Source organism: Dreissena polymorpha, chromosome 5 (genome assembly GCF_020536995.1).
Source record: "Dreissena polymorpha isolate Duluth1 chromosome 5, UMN_Dpol_1.0, whole genome shotgun sequence".
Classification (NCBI taxonomy): domain Eukaryota; kingdom Metazoa; phylum Mollusca; class Bivalvia; order Myida; family Dreissenidae; genus Dreissena; species Dreissena polymorpha.
The window spans coordinates 80,973,481-80,997,538 of record NC_068359.1 but is presented as its reverse complement, the minus strand read 5'-3'; the positions used below and the strand labels follow the sequence as shown (position 1 = coordinate 80,997,538).

Sequence of the window (24,058 nt, the reverse complement as noted above, 5' to 3'; positions counted from 1 at the left end):
CACATAAACTTGCAGAAGATGTGAAAAAGGCACCATCATGGCGGCAGCCATTTTTTCCAAACAAACCAGTTTCGCACCAAAAGGCAAATATAACAAGAGTTCTGATTGGCTAATGCCATAATCTAAAAATAAATGCTGGTCGAGCAGGATTTTTCTGCACGAGCAGAAAAAATGCTTGTCGAGCAGTAAATTTGCTGCTCGAGCAGCATTTTGCTGGTCGAGCAGCATTTAAATGCTGCTCGAGCAGCATTTTTTTCTGCTCGAGCAGAAGTTAAAGTTTCGACCCCTTTGGTATCCCATACATTTTGTCTTTCAAATGAATTGTGCTGATGCAGTACTTACTGATAAGGATTTCTTGACAGCTGATATATAGATATACGAGGGTCGCATGATAGGAAACATTTTGAGACTCATATCTTATGCAGGTGTTTCGAGTTTTAACTCGAAAAGCAAAATGGGTTTGCCGAATGGTTTCCATGGGTGAGTCTTGGCCCGATGTTCTACAACGCGGTCGTTAGTTTCGCATCTCTGACGACGACATTATCAGTGTGTTCTTTAAAGTGATATTATGGGCATTTTTCACTGATGAATTGAGCTGAAAAGAATTAACTGGTCAAAAGAGTCCAAGTATCTGCAACTCATCTTGCTACCAGTTGTTTATAAAAAAATATAAATTCGGCGCCAGCCCGATGAGCGGAAAAAAACGTCGGCCGCTAATCGGACGGTGATCGGTGTCTATTTGTGACTGAGGTTTTAAACTTTGTCACTCATCGAACGGCGGACGGCTCCGACGTGTCCAGTCTTCCCGATGCATGGAGATCGGACACAACGGCCGGCGACCGGATAATTTGTGACTAAGGCATAAAGGAGGTGGATTATGAGTTCCAATATGTCAACAGTTGTGAGCGAATCTGAATATTTCTAACGACCTATAAAAGTGTGTTTTGAATATCTATTTATGGTACACACCACTTCTGCTCATTATTGTCTTAGAACTATGACATGCAGATTTACGCATGTATTGACACACTATTACTGATATTGGGAATCGTTTACAACAACAATTTTGATTTCTTTCGGGATAAGAATGGTTGAACCCATGGAAACCTGGAGGTAAAAGACTGATTTTAGCAATATTATTTTAAAGCTCGATTATGAGCTGATGTCAAGCATCAATGGCGATGTAACAAATGAAGCACACTGTTAAATAATATCGATTAATTAATTGGAAACTTTGATCCAGGTGTCTGCGACTAAATGTATGTGTTGTCCTTTAAAATCTGCACATTGTATGTATGAAGGTCCTCGCGTTGGAAGTCCTTAAATTGTCCGAACTTTTCCAGTGTGTGATATATGCAAATGAAGGTCCTCATGTTGCATGTAGTTGTCCAGTGTGTGATATATGCAAATAAGGGTCCTCGTGTTGTATGTAGTTGTCCAGTGTGTGATATATGCAAATGAAGGATGTCCTCGCTTTGATGTCCTCATAAATATAGCTAAGTGAGAGAGGACCTCGAAGTGTTTTCTGTGGTAACTACTGCGTGTATCATATTTTTGAATAGAAATTTTTCTTTCCTATCTATATCTGCGCGTGTGTGTGTGTGTGTGTGTGTGTGTGTGTGTGTGTGTGTGTGTGTGTGTGTGTGTGTGTGTGTGTGTGTGTGTGTGTGTGTGTGTGTGTGTGTGTGTGTGTGTGTGTGTGTGTGTGTGTGTGTGTGTGTGTGTGTGTGTGTGTGTGTGTTGTGTGTGTGTGTGTGTGTGTGTGTGTGTGTGTGTGTGTGTGTGTGTGTGTGTGTGTGTGTGTGTGTGTGTGTGTGTGTGTGTGTGTGTGTGTGTGTGTGTGTGTGTGTGTGTGTGTGTGTGTGTGTGTGTGTGTGTGTGTGTGTGTGTGTGTGTGTGTGTGTGTGTGTGTGTGTGTGTGTGTGTGTGTGTGTGTGTGTGTGTGTGTGTGTGTGTGTGTGTGTGTGTGTGTGTGTGTGTGAAATACATTGGGATTTATTGATTTATTGATAAGATTTCTTTTATTTTGCAACAACAATCGCACGTGGTCCACAAGTATATGAACGTTGTGGATGACTGATTTCAGTGAATTTATGAAGTAATTGATCTCTGATAAAATCACTAGTGATCCTTAGCCGTTGGTGAAGATATTAAAATTGTAAAAATGTTGCGCTACAAGCACGATTCAGAGTTGAGTATTACATTGGATGTACATTGCGATTTAAATCTAACTGAGTTTAAAATAAATGATGATCCATTACACATACGCTTAATGATACGAAAAGCTTTCCGTTTCAAACAAGTCTTACATGTGAACCACATGTCTTCATGTATAGGTATATATATTGACTGTTTTGACGTGTATCAAGACATCACATGATTTAAAAAACCTTTGTGATCTTGGGAATAAGAATCGATTGTTTTCGTGTAAGCTATTGGACACACATTGTCTTACCTTGTTTATTTGCTTCATTTAATTGTATTTCTTGTTGTTTTCACGATTGATTATGTCAATCTCGTTTTATAATCGAATATACAAATACGGAATACACCTTTTAAGCAAACGTTGTTACAGTGGCATCAACTTTGCGTGAAACCAACCCCCGCGTAGGTTCTTAATAAAAATACAACAACTTATTTAATCTTATTAACAAGGGAATTTCCATCAAATCCACATGATGAATAAACATCGATTGGTTTGAAATAGACATTTTTTAGTTGATCGACTTCGTTCTGATTTATCTTATGTTGAAGGGAATTTCCCCACCAAATCCACACGCGTAATATGATTAAGTTGTTTATAAGGTGTTTATAACACTTCGGTATGCCAGCAGTCATCAACTGAACGTCAAATATGATGAAATGATGGTTTAAGTGTCATCGTTATATTCAATGCTGCCCACCAACCGTATCTTCTACATTCCATACCAAGGGACGTGTGCATATTATTGACACGAAAGGTCCGGTTGTTTTTTTAGTGGAAACAATACTTAAATATAATTATGCTTTATTTCTTGTTCCTGATTAAATTTAATAAATAAAAGAGAGCTTCACCTATTTCGAGCCAAAAATGAAATTAATTATTGTGACATGACGATATTACGATTCGAGACTGCGAAATGTAAAACTTAAGTTGTTTTAATAAATTTACAAACCATGAACTTTAAATGAAGACATGAAACTCAAAGAACATTTTCAGGCAAGACGTTCTTGTAAACCCAAAGGACTGTTTCATTTAACGCAAGTCACCCTCAATTGCTATACACTTATACAACGTAATAACATATTCAACAGTGTCACTGCAATCAATATCTGTCTTATCATTCATGTATTACGAATCAATATAAACCTAAGAAAGGGATTTGTTCACGTAACTTATCAACTATTTTACATCACCCTACTTCCTGTTTCCGCCTCACCACGTCAGTGCTCTTTCACTTTGAATGTCGTTAACTCAATAGCCAATTTGAGTGCAAACACGGTCGACTTTAATGAAACACGATCACTATCATTCTTATTAAACAGAAATGTATCTAGATTTTTTTACCTTTTGTTTTGCCGGTATTCTCGCTTGCATATACTTTGTATTGCCGATTGTAAAGTTTTGTGTTACACTTAACGAATGTTGGTGTGAATCTTTCGATGATGTTTCTTACAAATGTGCAACGTTAAACAGCACTATAAAACATGCGACATACAGTTTAGGGAAAATTGCTCAGAAACTCTAATGGGTATGTATACATCTTGAACTGTGAAACTCTTTGAATATATGAAGCAATATTAACCTTGACTTTAGTAAACCAACCTTAATCACGTGTTTTATTTCCATTTGAAAATTGTATTTTTTTAAATAAAATTGTAAAATCCTCACTTATCTATGCAGTTATTATTTATTTGCCGAATTATTTGAATTAGAAGGGAAACTCACCATTATTAAATGATTTGGCGATATTAGCGATATTAATGTATGTTATACGAAATGACTTCACAATAAACGTCATTTATATTTATTTAATTTTCTTAACATTACTCTTTGTTTTGGTGATGCAGCCCTTTTCGTCAGTAAAAATTGAATTATGTCAAATGTGCCAACATTCGTGCAAAAAAAGATCCACATTGTTTATTTCATTTTCTTCTGGACAATACATTTCTTATATTTTAAATTTAATGAATTTGGCATCAACTTTTACATAGACCATTTACAGAATCAATCCAAGAATACTAATTTTCGAGTGACTTACGACATCCTTACAATTCTGTTGGGCGTTATTATGCAATGACTCACTTTACTTCAATATTAAGGTGAGGGAGTTCACGTGCTGATTAGATATGTACAAAGTAGCATCAACCCAATAGCGATTCTCTGTGGGTTACATGCGACACAACAGTCTGACGGACGAACGACCAAACATATGAACTGTGCACTTACGAATGTGTTAATTTTTTTTTAGAACACTCTTCGGTTATGTCATATATAAAGTTGAACACCTTTACGCAATATGTGCTCATTTTTATTGGATATGCTGCAGCTATTCCATTGGATAAGACGAAGCATTTTGGATACATAGTTGCTTTTTGTGTTATTTTCAGGTATTGTATTTATTAGTATGTTTATAACATGTGTTTATTCTAATAACATTACAGTCCATAGATATTTCCTCTTTATGAACCGGATTAGATAGATAACATGGTAACATAAAAAAACAATGAATATGTTTATAACATGTGTTTATTCTTATAATATTACAGTCCATAGATAATTCCTCTTTTTGAACCGGATTAGACAGATAACATGCTGACATAAAAAACAATGAATATGTTTATAACATGTGTTTATTCTTATAATATTTCAAGTCCATAGATAATTCCTCTTCTTGAACCGGATTAGACAGATAACATGGTAACATAAAAACAATTCGTAAAATATCTGTGCTACAGTTCTTGAGTGGTATTTTATCATATGTTTAACTCACAATTGTAATTCAGAGACAATGCAGTGTTCGAACTACGTGCTAATACTCACCTTGGTTGGCCCGGCGAACGGGTTTATGGCGGCCAACACAACTACCTCCTTCCGTGTTGTTGCCAATATTGATGGACTCCTGACTTGTATAAACTTGGCTTCAGTAATAACCCCAGGTATATACGGCGTGATTAATACTATCCTCGTATAAATGCAATTGACATGATTTCCGGTGGTTTATAAAGAAATAACAGTAAGTTAAACTGATTATTTACTATTCCAACCAGTTGAAATAAACAGTGAAAACTATAATAATGATAATTTTCAACGTTCAAAGAAATACATACATAATAATGTTTAAGCATACAATAAAAAGAAAATTTGTTGATATCGATGGATTATCGATTTTAATTTACTCGTGATCATAGAAAAAACTTTTTTTCTATGATCTTTCATGAGTTCAAATTGTAATTCCACCTATTCCAACACTTCCCCTGTATGTTATGGCCTAGATTTCCATTCCATTTCAGAAGCCAACTGTCCGATATTGGTTATCATAATGCATATATATTGCACAAGATGATTCTAATTTAATAATGTTCACCTCATGAATATATTCATCACTTAAAACTTCATCATTACTGACATCGATTTATATCCGCTTGTAGCAGTAACATATTGCCGATCCTGATGTTCACAACCTAAAGCCACATCAAACGTACCACCGACTCAACCGATAACCAACTTGGAACAACAACCACTTGCACTAATTCCTGTCGAGTATGAGAAAGCAGTTGGAAAAGACAGTAAACGCGCTAAAATGCCAACAATTATGAAGATCGAAAACATTCTCGGATCAAGTAAAACAGATTACCAATATGAATTTTCGCAAGCATTTCAACAATAATGGAATGAGCATGCGCACTTCGGAATTGGCAAAGATGCTAAAGGACTTACACATTCTAACATGGATATTCAATGTATAAGACCTGTTGATAATCAGTTCGCTTTATGGAATTAAATTATTAGAAGGCAGACAGTCTGTGATTTTGCTGCATCGGTTGGTGGTTATTTGAAAAACCTTCATGAATACAAAAACGAATGCTCTAAAACACATGTTGTTAACACTGACATCGTTTTTCAAGAAAGTTGTACTCTGGTAAAAGAAAAATTGTCGAAGAATGTTGATAACAGAATAAATGAATATTATCTATTCCACGGGACACTTTCTTTAAACGCAGATTGTATTGCAAACAATGGATTTAACGTCTATAAATGCCGATGCAATGCAATGCTCGGAATAGGGATTTATTTCACAGATATCCTCGTAAAAGCCTATCAGTACACACGACCACGTACAGATATGTCCTACTCAAATAAAGCAGCTATGTTGAAAGAAGATATTATAGCAGACATGAATTCACATGCATTTATGTATATTTTTCCACTTTGGTATAAAGTGCACTTCTGCATCAACTCACCAATATTTTCTTCTTGTATTTTTCTAGTATTTTATAGATGAAAGCGGGTTATCCTGCGTTATAATGGCACGAGTTCTTCTCGGAGACTTTGTAATTGCCCCGAACTCATCCCAAATTCCGTCGACAAGCCTTCAGCCGCCATGCAAGGAATGCATGACCACCGTGTGTAAAAAGGAGTCAGAAAACAGACATCCGTGATTTGATTCAGTCGACTATACTGGTGGATTGTACAAGGAATTTGTTGTTTATGATAACTGGCAAGCATATCCAGAATTTATCATTTTCTATAAACGTCTGTAAAAGCAATTAAGATCACGATGAACGTCAAATCATATATAGGTTTGTATTTGTTCGTGCATTGAGAGTGGGAAACAAGTAAATAAACATTCCAAAGTGTGTCTAAATTAAGTATTTTGGTTATGGAGTTTTATGAAAATATGGACGTACCTTGCTGTCTCATTAAATAAGTACATTTATAAAATATTATGTAAGAGTGATTAAGATAGCATAACTTTCGTTTTTTTCTGATGTATTATGTGTAGTATACATGTGTTAGGCGTGTGGAACGAGCATTTGATCAAATACGAAACTTAACGATAGACAGGCTTGTATATGTATGTCTTAAAATGCATTGAACATCCATGTTTCAAATCAAATGCAAACAAAACAAAAGATTATTTATAATAATAGTTTTCAAAGAGAAAAACAATTTACGAACAAAAGCCAATACAATTTGCATACATCTTTGTGCACAAGCAGCGCGATGAACCAACACCGCCACGTAACCACAAGTATATGAACGCTGTGGATGACTGATTTCAGTGAATTTATGAAGTAGTTGATCTCTGACAAATCCACAAGAAACTAGTTATCATTAGATGTTGTTTTAGACAATGAAAGTATAAACGTGTTGCGATACAAGCACGATTGAGTATTAAGCATAATATTAAATGTACGACTTTATTATAATGGATGTATTTTTTTACTTAACTTTGAAGACATGATTTAAATATATCCAATAACAAAGATGCTTTGTGATAAGAAAAGCTATTCGTTTCAAACAAGTCAAACGGACGAAACACATAGCGTCAATTATAGGGATTTATCGACTTCATTTTCGGTATTTAATGATATCACGTGGTATGCTTGTGTAGAATAGGGAATAATGGTCGATTGTTATTCTGAGGTCTAAGCGACACACATTGCCTCACCATTTGTTTCTTAGCTTCATATTATTGTATTTGTTATGTCCATCCCGTTATTTAATTAAATTTTCACAAAATCATACACCTATTGCAACCGGTGTTACAGTTACATTAAATTTGCATTAAACGTAGCCTTCGTATACGTTCGTAATACAATCAAAATAACCCATTCTGGTTAATATTATTTATACGAAATACACCCCACATCTACACGATTGATAAACATGTTTTCGTCCGGTTTACATTTCATTGATCGACTGCATTCTGAGTCATCTTGGTATTTCAGGGAATTTCCCTCCAAAATCCACAGGCGTAGTATTGGCATGCTGAGTATAATGCTTCGGTTTGGTTACAGTCTTCAACGGAAAGTTGCATATGATGAAACGGTGGTTTACGTGTTATCGATACATTTACTGCTCCTTAAAAAACGTGACTGCTACATTCCATACAAATGAACAGTACTTAAATATAACCGTGGTTGATCAAATATAATAAATACAAGCGAGCTCCTCCTATTCCGAGCTAAAAATGAAATTTATTATTGTGGCATGAAGATATTACAAATCGAGAATCCGAAATGTTAAACTTAAGTTGTTTTAATATATTTACAAACCATGTACTTTAAATGAAGACATGAAACTCGAAGAACATTTTCAGGCCAAAAGTTTTTGTAGACACAAAGACGTGTTTCATTTAACGCATGTGCTCCTCCATTGCCATACACTTATACAACGTAATAACATAATATTATCCAACAGTGTCAGTGCAATCAATACCGTGTGACTCATTATTCATGTATCACGAATCAATATATACCTATGCCACGGATTTGTTCAAGCAACTTATCAACTATTTAACACCGCCTTACTACCTGTTTCTGCCTCACCGCTTCACTGCTCTTTACCTGTGAATTTCGTTATAAAAATAGCCAATATTAATGCAAACACGATCGACGTGCGAATAAAACGCGAACACTATAATTTTCAATAAACAAAAATGGAGTGTTACGGTATTCTCTTTTGTTTATCTTTTCTTTTAGGATTCTATATATTAAGTACTGAAAGGTTTGTTCCGTTTTTTTATCCCATGTGTTGGGGAGAATCTTTCGATAACGTTTCTTTCAAATGTGCAACGTTCTACAGTGGAATACAAACATGCGACGTACAGTTTAGAAATAATTGCTCAGAAACTCTGACAATGGGTAAGTATAAACTTGTCTTTAGAAACCAACCTAAATCACATACAAATGTTGTTTTAAAGCGGGTATATACGATTTTGTCAAATATTTATGAATTTATATAAACTGTGTAAAAAACGAATTATATATATATTTCAATATAAATTAAAATAAAAGTTAAGAAGAACATGTGTTGAACAATGCGAAATAAGCCAGATATTTAATTCTGAAATTGAAAACGGCTGTACAGCCGAATTCGCCAGCATGTATACAATACATGTACGATGTGCATCTAAACTTAGTTTAACGGTTTATTTGAATTCCTGCAACGATATCTATTCATACGACACACGAACACTATCTCCGATCCTAATACAAAGACGAATGCTTCGGTTATTGTAGGAAAATATGTACGTCATTATCGGCTCGGGGCGCTAATTTGTCTTTGCTGCATTTTATGAAATTCGGCTTTAATGTATAATTTTTCTTGCCTATTTTGTGTTATTGTAACATACTTTATCAATATATTACAATTAAACACATATAAAAAATCGTATATACCCGCTTTAATATCCGATTGAATATTGTAATTTGTATTAAATTGTGCAATCCTCACATCGTCATGCAGTTATCATTTATTTTTCCCGAGTTATTTGAATTTGAGGAGAAAGCTCACCATTATAAAATGATTTGGTGCTATTAACGTATGTATTACGAAATGGCATCACAATAAACATAATTTATATTTATTCATTTTCTTAATGTTTCTCTTTTTTTATTGATGCACCCCTCTTTTCGTCAGTAAAATTTAAATGATGTCAAATGTGCTAAGATTCGTGCAAAAAGAATATTAAAACATCTGTGATCCCATTTCTTATTTCATTTTCTTCTGGACAACACATTTTAAAGTTAATGAATTGAACTTGTACATAGAACATTCGTACAAGCAATCCAGGAATGCAAATTTTCGAGTGACCTATGACAACCTTATAATTCATTCGGTCATTATTATGCAATTACTCAATTTTCCACAATACCAAGATGAGCGCGATCACGTGCTGATTAATATGTGTACAAAGTAACATCATTTTAATATAAGCATTTCTCTGTGGGTTACATGCGACACAACAGTCTGACGGAAGAACGAAGAAACATATAAACTGTGCACTTACGAACGTTTTTTTTTTTCATTTTTAGAATACATTTCGGTTATGTCATTTATAAAGTGGAACAGAATGCTGCACGTTGTGATGATGGTGGTCGGCCTCAGTATTGCGAAGTTCGTATGCTACAAATTGGATTTTGAGGAGGTTCCGCTACGCGTAGTTGCTTGTGTTGGATTAATTACAGGTATTGTTTTAATGAAAATGTTTATAACATGTGCTTATTCGTATAATAAAACATGTCGATGGATATTTCCTTAAACACACACATACAATGAATGCTTTGCCTTGTCTTGTGTATAAAGTTACACCGAAAATCTCTTCCCTGAGACAGATGAAAATGTTCATTCTTGAATGTAAGATTTTTTGAACCGGATAAGATAGATTACATGGTAAAATAAAAAAAACTTGTTGAATATCCGTTATATAGTTGTTGAAACCTTTTTTTTTTAATTTCGCGCCAAATTATTATTCAGAGGCAATTCAGTTTTGGAACTACGTGTTTATACTTACCTTAATTGGACCAGCGAACGGATTTATGGCGGCCAACACAACTACCTATTTCCGTGTTATTGCCAGTATTGATGGACTCCTGACTTGTATAAACCTGACTGTAGAATAGCCCCAGGTATTTACGGCATGATTTATCACAGAAGGGAAGCCCATGTTATATATATATATATATATATATATATATATATATATATATATATATATATATATATATATATATATATATATATATATATATATATATATATATATATATATATATATATATATATATATATAAATATGCTATAATAGAAGTTTCTCGACTCTCCGTAATTACCCGGTTGAACCTACCGTAACAAATCAAAACCATATACCATCCCATAATGTTGCCCGTTTGTTTCAACAAATTGGTGAACAATACGAACTGCATCATTAAGAATTATATAGTGAAGTTGATTATAATTTATAAGGACATGTTGAAAATTGCCCCACGCTAAATATGTGTAAATCTTAAATGGGTAAGTCGCATGAGGTAAAATAATACGTGTTATGAATATATGCGATAACTGAATTTGTTCCGAATTCTTTTTAAATGGCGGCATTATCACAATGGCTTGACATGAGTAGTGAATAATTGATTACAAATGTAAAATGCATACAGTGAGCTATAATGTTTCTTATCATCGATTGAAATCGCTTAACCAACGTTGGAAATAGTATAAGGGCTTTTCTGATCCAATGTTCCTTTTGAAAGAGAACATACGCCATGTTTAGTCTTTCACCGGTGTAACAAATGTAGAAAATAATTACCCCCCCCCTGTCCGTCCGTGTGTACTCGTGTCGGTCCGTCCGTGCGTCCGTCTATCCGTCCGAATATGAATCTTTCGCTTATAAAAAGTATGCATGATAGTTGGATGTGACTTGGTATCTGAAAAGAGTTCCATATCGTTATTCCAGTTTCTTCGACATATCAAAACTGTGGTTGCTACGGCTCCGGAAACAGCTGAAAACTAAAATATGCAATATTCCATAGCTCAATAGTACTTAAGCTAGGTTTATGAAACTTAGATATCGTGGTCTTAATCCGCCAGCTTTAACCCTGTAACCACTGCTGTTATGTCTGAAATAAACTATTGTTATGCTTTGTTTGATTGAAACGATAATGTGTTATTATTCTCTCTAATGTGTTATTATTCTCTCTTAATAAACTCAAAGCATTGGCTTACTGTATTTTATGTATTACTATATCATGATTACGTGTGACAAAACCAGATTTCCATATTGTCAAAGAAAAAAAGGCTCCCTAATCACTTGACATCTTATTTATTAAATTATTTCGTTTATATTTGATTTGGAAGATAGTAAAATATGGAGGGCGGGGTGAAACGGTCAATAACTTTAGTTTGACTTTGATTCGGCAAGTTTGTATAGAGACTGAGCTTAGAGTTGTACTTAGAGAGTATCTGGTTAAGGCCAAGGTCACTGGTTCTTCAAGTACAAAAATTGCATAAGCTCAATAACTTTAGTTTTGAGTAGGGTAGTGTATTTATATGGTATGTGTTGGTTGCTTATATTCAGACCCAAAAGAGGTGATCACGTGATAGTCAAGATGGCGATATCAATGCCGATGCAGTTATTTTTCGCCGTTTTATACCCTTAATTACTTGCATTTATGTTTCAAATGCCGCTAATTTTCCAGTCATATTAGCAAGAAAGTTACAAGCGTTTGTTTCGCGTTAATATCCGCTATATATCTCGACTTTACCACCTGCTAAATTTACTTGCGGGATGACCTAATGACAGCTCCACTAAGGCAATTTTCGGGGAGTAAAGTCGAGATATAAAGCAAATTTTAATACGAAATAAACGCTAATCACCTTTTTCACGGCTATGGCTGGAAAGTGAGCATTATTTAAAAATAAAACCAAAGTAATAATGGGTTTTAACCGGTGAAAATTAATTGTCTCGGTATGGATGTTGCAATCTTGACTATCCCGTGATACTCCCCCCTATGAGACCTACCATGGAATTTCATTGAAGTATGTTGGAAAAGTTTAATGTTATAATTGATGTAAATAGGACACAAGTTTCCTCTCAATAGCATGAGTTTGAATGGTGAGATTCAGTGTATAAGTAGCGTACATGTATACCTCGTTGGGGTTCCATCTGGGGACTTTTTGGTTAACACGAAGCTCAGCGGCAGGTCGACATATAGATCAACTATTTCTTCTTTATATCTTGAATATGTATGCGGGTATTGTTCTGAAAATATGTATTATGATAGCTTACATGCAGACCTCGATTATCATACATTTTGACTAGTAAGGTCAACTTCAATAGTAATTATAATAGACAAAAAATGTTATATACGCAATAAAGTGAGTTTAAATGGAGGTATTAGCTGACTTTCAGTGTGTAGGTCCACGCCTCTGATGACAAAAGTATTTAAATTCAATTAAAAAATAAAACCTTTCAAACCTGATTGCATTACAATGCTTTTGATCAAAATTGGTTGGCAAGGTCTTAGTCAATTAATAAATTATGTTTCTCACGATATCTGATATTTTTTTCAAGAGAAACCGGCAGTCGTTTACTACAGAGTTTGAGTAGATAACAACAGAACAGATCAGATCAAACACATTACTAAAGAGACCAAACATGAATGGTAGATAAATACCAGTTGTTGTTCTTGACATCGATTGTTCTGCAGTATCCGTGGTATTTGGACACCCACATTGTAGCATTAACAAACACATAAGAGCAACTACCGAGGAAAATAAGACTAGAAGCTGTATAAGCTTTTGACACAAAGAGGGGTTCACATATGGATTAAAACCAAAGTGAATGTAATACATCAATAAACAGGCTTCCAGATCTTGGCAATTTTATGTTCCGACAATTAGTGTATAGACAATAACAGGTTACTTGCTGTTTTTTTGTTTAATATTTCAGGAAAGGCTTAGAATAACAACGGCGAGGTTTGCCCAAACTCGCTGCAAACATGCTTTTTGTGTTTTGTTGTTATTTCTCAGATAGCTCTGTGAAGTGAAAATTCACAACAAATATATAAACAGGTCCTTAATACTAAAACAAATGTTTAAGCAACGTTGTGAAAAGTTTTAATGCATGTTACGGTTTGATCTTATGATCAAAATTGTTGAATTAACAACTTCCCAAAGAATGGGAAATACTGAAAACAAAAACATTTTTTACATGTTAAAATGGCGATTTTACAGATTTTGGCATTTGTTGAAGTTTGTCATTAAATGCTTTATATTGAAATATGTAAACATTTGATCTTAAAAGCTCCAGTAAAAAAAAACAAGAATAAAATTAAAGAACGAAAAAAGTAACCCTCAACATGGATACAACCACTGTCCCCTGGAGTAAAAATCTATACTTAGACCACTCGTCCACCCGTGCTCATACAATGAGTGATGTATTTTATACTTTATATAAGCAATCCTCGTAGGATCCCAAAATATAACGACAACAACAGAACTCTCCAAATTGTTCAATCGTATCGCGTTGTAACGCTTTATAATTTTCAGGTTTTTAAATCGTCAAAAAATGCATATAATGGATTTTTTTTTAGCACGGTAAATGTTCAGAACTACTGTTTCCTCACAATTATCATAACTTAAACGAAAATTTGCGAATCTGAAACATTTTGTTTTAATTTTGTCAAATTTACAAAACGTGAAAAGGCCCCTTTAAGATGAAATAAATGAAAAAAAAAATATAAGCAAACTAATTAAGTAGTTAAGATTCGATTAACGATTCCCTCATAGGTTCGTAGTGAAACCTATAAAAGATGTCATTCTGAAAGACACAACAGAATATCTGGTTGCAAATGGACATAATACAATATATTTGCTTTACCTGTAATAAGACAATTTAAGTATTGTATGTTTCTGTCATGTGTTTATTCCTATAATATTACAGTCCATAGATAATTCCTCTTCTTGAACCGGATTAGACAGATAACATGGTAACATAAAAACAATTCGTAAAATATCTGTGCTACAGTTCTTGAGTGGTATTTTATCATATGTTTAACTCACAATTGTAATTCAGAGACAATGCAGTGTTCGAACTACGTGCTATTACTCACCTTGGTTGGCCCGGCGAACGGGCTTATGGCGGCCAACACAACTATCTACTTCCGTGTTGTTGCCAGTGTTGATGGACTCCTGACTTGTATAAACTTGGCTTTAGTAATAACCCCAGGTATATACGGCATGATTAATATCCTCGTATAAATGCACTTTACATGATTTCCGGTGGTTTATAGAGAAATAACAGTAAGTTATACTGATTATTTACTATTCCAACCAGTTGAAATAAAACGTGAAAATTATAATAATGATAATTTTCATCGTATTATTTAAACTGTTTTCAAAGAAATACATTTATATAATAATTTGTAAGCATACAATAAAAATACAATTTGTTGATATCGGTGAAATATCGATTTTAATTTAAAATTTAAAATTGTTATTCCAACAAATCAAACAAATCCACTTTACGTAATGGCATAGATTTCCATTCCATTACAGAAGCCAACTGTCCGATATTGGTTTTCATAATGCATATATATTGCACAAGATTATTCTAATTTAATAATGTTCACCTCATTAATTACCAATTTCTTATTTATAATTTAAACAGTACTGACCTTGATTTCTATCTGCTTGCAACAGTAACATACCGCCGATCTCGACAACGCAAATCTACACTGACTCAACCCATAACCAACATGGAACAACAACCACTTGCACTGATTCGTGTCGAATATGAGAAAGCAGTTAGAAAAGACAGTAAACGCGCTAAACTGCCAACAATCATGAAGATCGAAAACATTTCCGTATGGAAAACAGATTGCCAATATGAATTTTCGCAAGTATTACAACAATGCTGGAATGAGCATGCACACTTAATCGGAATTGGCAAAGATGCTAAAGGACTTACACATTCTTACATGGATATTCAAAGTATTAGACCTGTTGATAATCAGGGCGCTTTATGGAAATACAGCTGTCGAAGGCAGGCAATCTGTGATTTTGCTGCATCAGTTGGTGGTTTATTGAAAAACATTCATGAATACAAAAACGAATGTTCTAGATCACATGTCATTCACACTGACACCGTTTTTCAAGAAAAGTGTGCTTTGGTGAAAGAAAAATTGTCGAACAATGTTGATAAAAAAATTAATGAATATTATCTGTTCCATGGTACACTTTCTTTAAACGCAGATTATATTGCAAAGAATGGATTTAACGTCAATGAATGTAAGACATCTTCAATGCTCGGAAGAGGGATTTATTTCACAGATAGCCTCGTAAAAGCCGATCAGTACACAAAACCAGGTAAGCCATATCCTACTCAAATAATGCAGATATGATGGAAGTATATTTTACCCCAGAAATGAATGTCAATAAATGTGCCACTACAATATGCACTTCTGCATCAACTAACCTATGTGTTCTTTTTGTATTTCATAGACGAAAGCGGGATGTGTTGCGTAATAATGGCAAGAGTTCTTCTCGGAGACTTTGTAGTTGCCCCGAAGTCATCCGACATTCCGTCGACAAGCCTTCAGCCGCCATGCAAGGAATGCATGACCACCTTGTGTAACGACAAGACGGACACTCCGCATCCGAGATTCGATTCAGTCGTCTACACTGGTGGATTATATAAGGAATTTGTTGTGTATGATAACTGGCAAGCATATCCAGAATTTATCATTTTCTATAAACGTGTGTAAAAGCAATTAAGATCACGTTAAACGTAAAAACATAGAGAATGGCTTGTATTTGTTCGTGCATTTAGAGTTTGAAACAAGTAAATAACCATTTCAAAGTGTGTCTGAATTAAGTGATGAAGAAATAGATTTTCATGAAAATATGGATGTACCAAGGCTTTCCTATCAACCGGATATTATCTCACACATGTATCTAAGCATCCTTATAATATTAATAATCTGATTGATGTCAACTGGAATTATATTAATGATGTATAGTTGTATTGGGTCACAATGCAATCTGAGTTAAAAGTACACAACTTGACCATCGATGTAACGAAATTTGGTATTCATTAATTATATGGTTTCACTAACTTTTGTTTCAGCACTAGGTTCCTAGTGAACTAAAGGACTGCATTGTTTTTTAACCCTTAAAGCGCTGGAGCTGAATTTTAAAGGCCTTTGCAAACAGTTTGGATCCAGATGAGACGCCACAGAACGTGGCGTCTCATCAGGATCCAAACTGTTTGCTATTCTGATAGTATTCTTTGAAAAAAAATCGAAGAAAATGCTAATTTTAGAAATTCAACAGACGACATTTAAGCAGACGACAAATTTCCCAGCATGCAAAGGGTTAAGTTTCCTCTCCAGATGATGCAACTGAATCTTCCCGTTGTGTGTTTGATAGTATTCTTCAAAGTCTCTTTGGTTAAAACGACTCAGTCTTTTCAATCTGTTTTAACTAAGCATGCAATTGATTGGTACAATGTTATAGTTTAAAGGGGCCTTTTCACAGATTTTGGCATTTTTTTTAACTTATTCATTAAATGCTTTATATTGATAAATGTAAACATTGGATCATTAAAGCTCCAGTAAAAAATCACGAAAAAAAATTAAAAAAAGGAAAAGAACATTGCCCGGAGCAGATTTCGAACCAGTGACCCCTGGAGTCCTGCCAGAGTCCTGAAGTAAAAACGCTTTAGCCTACTGAGCTATTCCGCCGAGTATACATTCTTGACGTATTTTATACCTTATATAAGCAATCTTCGTAGTTTCACAAAATTTAACGACAAAAACAGAACTCTCCAAATTATTCAATCGTTTCGCGTTGCAACGCTTTATAATTTTTAGGTTTTAAAATCGTCAAAAGATGCATATAATGGCTATATTAGAGCATGGTTAATGTTCAGTATTACTGTTTCCTCACAAATATCATAACTAAAACGAAAACTTACGAATCTGAAACAACTTTTTTCAATTTTGTCAATTTACCAAAGCGTGAAAAGATCCCTTTAAGATAATTGTAAAATGAGGAAATTTAAGAAATAAATTATTGCATCTATATGTTTTAATTTCAGATTCAGCGAAATGGAAATACCAATATTATATAACACTGTTTTTCTTTAATCTGTTAACACATTTAAATGAATTTTGAAACAAAACGTGAATCATTGATATTATATCCAATATGTAGTTTTGTAAACTGTTATTCATTATCATTACTGTCAAATATTGAATGTTAAGAGCACAATTATTGTATCTTGATGTTATTATTTTCGTTTAAAGTCAGCTTTATTGACAGTGAATGCAAATTCTATATTTATTTGTTTTTATCTGTTTATAAACTTAAATGATTTTTTGAAACGAAATTTGATGTATTGCTATTGTATCAAAACTATAAGAAAATCGGTCCATCGTTCAATCTTAGGCAAAAGTCAAGCAATATCCATGCTAAACTTTAACACAGTCAGTCGTGATTTTAAAAAATACTGTAATAGATAACCGTTCCTGATTGCATATTACATGTTGGTCATTGCTTTGTTGACCTGTAATATATGATTACATAATATAATGTGGGTCATTGCTTTGTTGACCAGTTATACATGATTACATAATATCATGTGGGTCACTGCTTTGTTGACCAGTTATACATAATTACATAATATCATGTGGGTCATTGCTTTGTTGACCAGTTATATATGATAACATAATATAGTGGGTCATTGCTTTGTTAAACTGTTATATATGATTGCATAATATCATGTGTGTCATTGCTTTGTTGACCAGTTATATATGATTACATAATATCATGTGGGTCATTGCTTTGTCGACCAGTTATATATGATTACATAATATCATGTGGCTCATTGCTTTGTTGACCACATGTGGGTCATTGCTTTGTTGACCTGTTATATATGATTACATAATATCATGTGGGTCATTGCTTTGTTGACCAGTTATATATGATTACATAATATCATGTCGGTCATTGCTTTATTGACCAGTTATATATGATTTCATAATATCATTTGGGTCATTGCATTGTTTCCATTTGTGAATAAACATAATTGGAGAACTCAAACCTCTTGCATAAATCATACAACTCTTTCTTGCGCGGATACGCGTAGTAAACGGGTATTGGGCTCCTTGTAGCTAGGTCGTACCGACCTGAATTTTACACAAAGCACTTTGAACGGTCACTAAAGCGACCATCTAAAAAAACTACATCTTATTTATTATAGAATGCGTTTATGTTCTATAAAGATTTTGGCCTTAGTATTTACGTTGAAAAATAAATAAAATATAACAAATAGCATTTTTTATCAAATGTACGTCATGTGATAATTCAGGGACCTATACAAACAATATTTCATTGTGATACGACTGTTAATTTATACATCCTGCATTGGCACCATCCCCTATCATTAGCGCCACCTCTTAAGCATTTGCTAAATCTCTTTTGGAAAAATTCAAAATTATCTACGACGTCGGCAAGAAGCCGATATTTTTGTGCATGCAGCATCTAATGTTTGTTGTACGCAATCGTTTTATGCCGTTAATGATTAAATTGGGTGGAAATTTCCTCGTCAAACAGGATTAACTTATCCAAATGCTTTTTAAAACTTCACCATGCCACAACTTATAAAGGTTCTCGCGTTCTTAAATGGGTTAAGAATATATGTTTCTGTACATTTTTGGATTATTTAATCTTCGCTGAATAGCACTATATCGCCCGATTTTAAAAAGGTTGCGCAATACGTTGAAAAACATATTACCGTAATAACTCTATGTTTTCGGACACTCTAAGTTTTCGGACACCCCTTTTTTAGCAAAAATAATTATTTTTCGTGACTCTTAATTTTCGGACACACGAGTTTTCGTCCATAATTAATGTCTCTAAGTTTTCGGACAGCATATTTTACAGCGCTATTTTGCCAAATTTCGGTCCTGTTCGATATCTCATGACATCGATCATGGGGTTTTACAACCAGATTAACATCATAAAACACAGCAGGTGCATGCTGAGGGCAACGGACCATTACATTTGCGTTTTGGGTGGATAACCTTGTAAACCGGTATTAAACAATGGTTTCGCCCGATTGCATTTGAATTGATGCCGTTTTAAGGAAGCAGTATGTTTAATATTATATATCTTTGTTCCATATAATTTCAGGTAGCAAAGCTGTGTGGTTGTATTTATTGAAAAGCAGAGAACGAAGAGTACAACACAATAAATTATTGCACATGGATTTATTGCTTTTATTTCAATTTACCGGTAATATAAGACCAACAAACACAACACACCCGGTTCATACCGGTAATGACATTCATTTTCATTCATGTTAGGCATAATTATTGATGAATGACATTTATAGATAAAACAAATTCCTTATGAACATTACAACTTCTGAAAAAAGGTTGTATTGAAATAAAAACGCGTGTTACGATTACCGGAACATGTAAGAACAATTCTTTTGAAGGATTGAATGAGTCTTTTCCTAAACTCAGAGCCCCGTTTCTTTTTCATTTTCACAAACTTATCCATAATTAAAAGTGAACAATTATATTGCTAAAATAACATTCGAAGTCTCAGGGTAATTTGAATGATGGAATTTATCAAACAGATTAAAGCTAATATACCGATAATGCAGCTTGAACGTCGATTGGATCGTTATAATTCACCAATCAGATTAAAGAAATCAGTAATTAAACGTTAAAAGCCATAGTGGAACAACGGAATAATGTCAATTAGTGCCAATTATGATAATCTTAAACAACTTTCTTTTGAAAATAAGCGTTATGACAATTACCAGGCGTAGTGCCAATTAACAGTTCAATTATCTACCGCAATGGTACTACCCCTTTCTCAGTAAAATAACTGTGATAAATATACTTAACGCTTCAAAGTGTGATGCACCCTATTACAAGTTTTACGAACAATGGAAGGTGTTAGACAACAACTATCGGAAATGAACAAACAAAGAATTTATATTTTCCTTTTTTTATTGCGTAAATTACAGGTTCATACTAGCGAGTATCGGTACACCATATGCTCATCGTTGGTCAAAGTACAGTACAGCTCACGTAAAACCAACAAATTCCGCGACCCGCGGAGTTTGACGACATCAATTGTTCGCGGAGTCGACTCGGCATCGACCATCTGGTCGCCGAGTCGCCGAGTCGCCGTGTCTGTTCGCCGAGACACGCCGCGGCACGCCTCGGCATGATGCCGAGGAAATTGTTGGTGATATGACGCTGAGTCACTCGGCGAAAAATCTTATAAACTATAATTTACCTGGGATAGAAACTGATTACAAGTTCCGAAATCATGATGTTTATTAAATGTAGATTAACTACGTTCGGACAACTCCTCTAAATAAAATATAATTTAAACACACTGTATCGTTACCGTTACGCTGTTTCAGTTCCTTCATCACTGAAACAATTAGTGTATTGTATACTGACTGCAGCTTCTTGGGAAAACAGGGCTTAATGCATATGCATAAATTGTCAACCCGGTACCAGAGACTGTCTTTAAACGAAAAACACCATAGAATCAGAAAGTGTCGTCCTTGATTAGCTTGTGCGAACTGCACTGGCTAATCAGTGTGCACAGGACACCACTTATTGGACATACATAAGGCCCCGTTTTCCCTGAACGCAGCCAATATGTACAGATTTCAATGACAAACTGGCCAATGTCGTCGCACAGGCTGTTAAACACTATTGATTACATACACACACTCACTGTCTGCAGTGTACCAGTGGTGAAACATAAACAGGCTAATCAGTGTGCACAAGCAGATGCGGTGGTCATCGTTCTTAGGGTAGTTAAGAGCAGACCGACTTGCAAAACTAGCTCTTAATCTTAATTGTTCGCAAGCGAACAACTAACAAGAGAGGTGTTTGTTAAAAACAAAATGCCCCCTTCTGCGCCGCTTTGAAGCCATATATTTGATCTTTGACCTTGAAGGATGACCTTGACCTTTGACCACACAAAATGTGCAGCTCCATGAGATACACATGCATGCCAAATATCAAGTTTCTATCTTCAATATTGCAAAAGTTATGACCAATGATAAAGTGTTCGGACGGACGGACGGACTGACGGACAGACATACAGACAGACGGACGGCTTAACGGACAGTTCGATAACTTCATGCCACTCTTCGGGGGGCATAAAAAACACGTACGTATGCCAAATACTGCTGTTCACAGGACATTATTGTATTTCAGCTAATGGAACCACATATATCTCAGACACGTGAAGTATCATATGCAAATGATGATGATGATGGTGATGAAAATGACAACGACGACCACGACGCCGCCGCCGTCCTGCCACCGCCGCCGATGCTGCTGCTGCTGCTGATGATGATGATGCTGATTATGTTCAATATCACGACCGCATTTGAACATAGATGTAGAAGTGGACCGCTAAACATTAGAACTGACGTGTATACATGTACATCGAACAAGCATAATAGGCTTCACGAGTGTTCTGATTAAAAATAAGTAGCTTTTCTTCACATGGACTGGGTATTAAAGATAAAGACCGCAGGAGCACATTGGCAATCGAAATAGCGCGAATTCTGTACCCCGCAAATTCATGTGTTGAACATTACGTTAAGAAAATAAGAACACTGCCATTACATTATTCTTACAAAATTCCTTGCGTGTCATGAATTACCAAAAGGTTGTAATCGTAACACCATTATACGTTTGCCTTACATACACGTATCGAAGGCAATTATACTTGAAGTTTTCAGTGGTAAACCTTTATCATGATTTTTGGCAAAATATGCATTGAAACATTTGGTATTTATACCTGCTCTAACTGCCACACTTAAAGGGGCCTTTTCACAGATTTTGGCATTTTTTAACTTATTCATTAAATGCTTTATATTGATAAATGTAAACATTGGATCGTAAAAGCTCCAGTAAAAAAATCAAGAATAAAATTAAAAAAAGGAAAAGAACATTGCCCGGAGCAGGTTTCGAACCAGTAACCCCTGGAGTCCTGCCAGAGTCCTGAAGTAAAAACGCTTTAACCTACTGAGCTATTCCGCCGTGTATACTTACTGCACGTATTTTATACCTTATATAGGCAATCTTCGTAGTTATACAAAATTTAACGACAAAAACAGAACTCTCCAAATTATTCAATCGTTTCGCGTTGCAACGCTTTAAAAATTTTAGGTTTTATAATCGTCAAAAGGTGCATATAATGGCTATATTAAAGCATGGTAAATGTTCAGTATTACTGTTTCCTCACAAATATCATAACTAACACGAAAATTTGCGAATCTGAAACAACTTTTTTCAATTTTGTCAATTTACCAAAGCGTGAAAAGATCCCTTTAAAATGATCGCATTACCAAAAAGCTTTAAAATTACGACGAAAATGATCACCCGAACACTATTTTAGACTTCAATAATCAATTTACATAATCGCGCCTGTAACTTAAGAAGCCTCTCCAAGCAAATATTCAGCAATCAATACAACCATGACCTACTTAAATACAATGGCTGTTTATACAAGTTAACATGTAATATAATGTGATTCACATAACTACTGAAAACCACACTATGGCGCATAGGCGTTTGCACGTAACAGGATTAAAGATCTTAACTACAATGTAAAGCATGTTGTTCATGAATGTTCCTTATTCTTGATCATACAAATAGTTGTCTGGAAAGGCTTGATGTATAATACAATGCATATTGCAAAACATTTACAATGGCAGGAAAATAATATGATCGGAAGAAACACGTATTAAATATCCTTGCATAATGACACATCAGACACCATGGCATGCACCTGTTTAATTGTTCTTAAGTGTTAATACTCTCTTGGTTAGTCGTTGGAAATTCTACACATTCGATACTTATCTTCCTGTTGTCATGGACATTTAGAAACTATATTCAGCCTGCTGGTATGCAAAATATATTAATGTAGAGCAGGCTTGGCTGGGATATTGATTTTATCAGACCGCCATTCCCGGGCGTTGTATCAGATTGCAAAGATACAATACGTATTCAAATGTTTGTTTGAAAACTAACGGCGCACTGTCATGTTTTCAGCGCTAACATGCACGTAAGCCATGCTTAAGTACGGTATACTTTTCCACAATGAAATTGAGGCCTTGACATAAATTATTGCATTTTTAAGAGGGTTTTAACATGCAATTTAGTTGCAGTTTCGTAACATGTTACCGCTGTGTGCTGTAAACATTAAGCTTGTAATATGATGCGGGGATAAAAGTAGGCCTGTTAAAGGGAGCTTACACTTTTGAATGAAATAAGAAAACGAATGAGGTGTATTGCCAATATATGAAGGTGTGTCCCCCATTTATATGTGGTACTATATTTTTGTGCTTTATTATTCACATATCCATAATACTTATAATTAGTTTATGGAAAAGACGATTATATAAAGTACAACATGGTAGATAATAAGACGAGACTTAATGTCATTTGCAGTACATAGGATATACACTTTTTTTATTAAAAAAACAAACATAATAAAATGCAACATGAATTCAAAACC

At 34.6% G+C, this 24,058-nt stretch overlaps 1 protein-coding gene and 1 long non-coding RNA gene across 4 annotated transcripts; both read left to right on the top strand.

Moving 5' to 3' along the window:
* The first annotated feature begins 418 nt into the window (after positions 1–418).
* Positions 419–7,760, top strand: LOC127882092 (uncharacterized). Of its 2 annotated transcripts, none has more exons than XR_008050401.1 (3): positions 419–1,113; positions 4,987–5,139; positions 5,632–7,760. It is a non-coding gene; the product is annotated as an uncharacterized LOC127882092 (long non-coding RNA). The 2 variants fall into 2 exon arrangements; XR_008050400.1 differs by lacking the exon at positions 419–1,113 and adding an exon at positions 3,482–3,731.
* A 247-nt stretch (positions 7,761–8,007) lies between these two features.
* LOC127882080 (uncharacterized) lies at positions 8,008–18,589 on the top strand. Of its 2 annotated transcripts, none has more exons than XM_052430509.1 (5): positions 8,008–8,658; positions 10,024–10,176; positions 14,562–14,714; positions 15,188–15,853; positions 15,989–18,589. In XM_052430509.1, exons 1-5 carry the CDS (start codon positions 8,646–8,648, stop codon positions 16,249–16,251), a joined length of 1,248 nt encoding a protein of 415 aa, XP_052286469.1. In that variant the 5' UTR covers positions 8,008–8,645; the 3' UTR covers positions 16,252–18,589. The 2 variants fall into 2 exon arrangements, with proteins under 2 accessions (XP_052286469.1, XP_052286468.1); XM_052430508.1 differs by having other exon boundaries at positions 8,011–8,850.
* Positions 18,590–24,058: the final 5,469 nt, after the last annotated feature.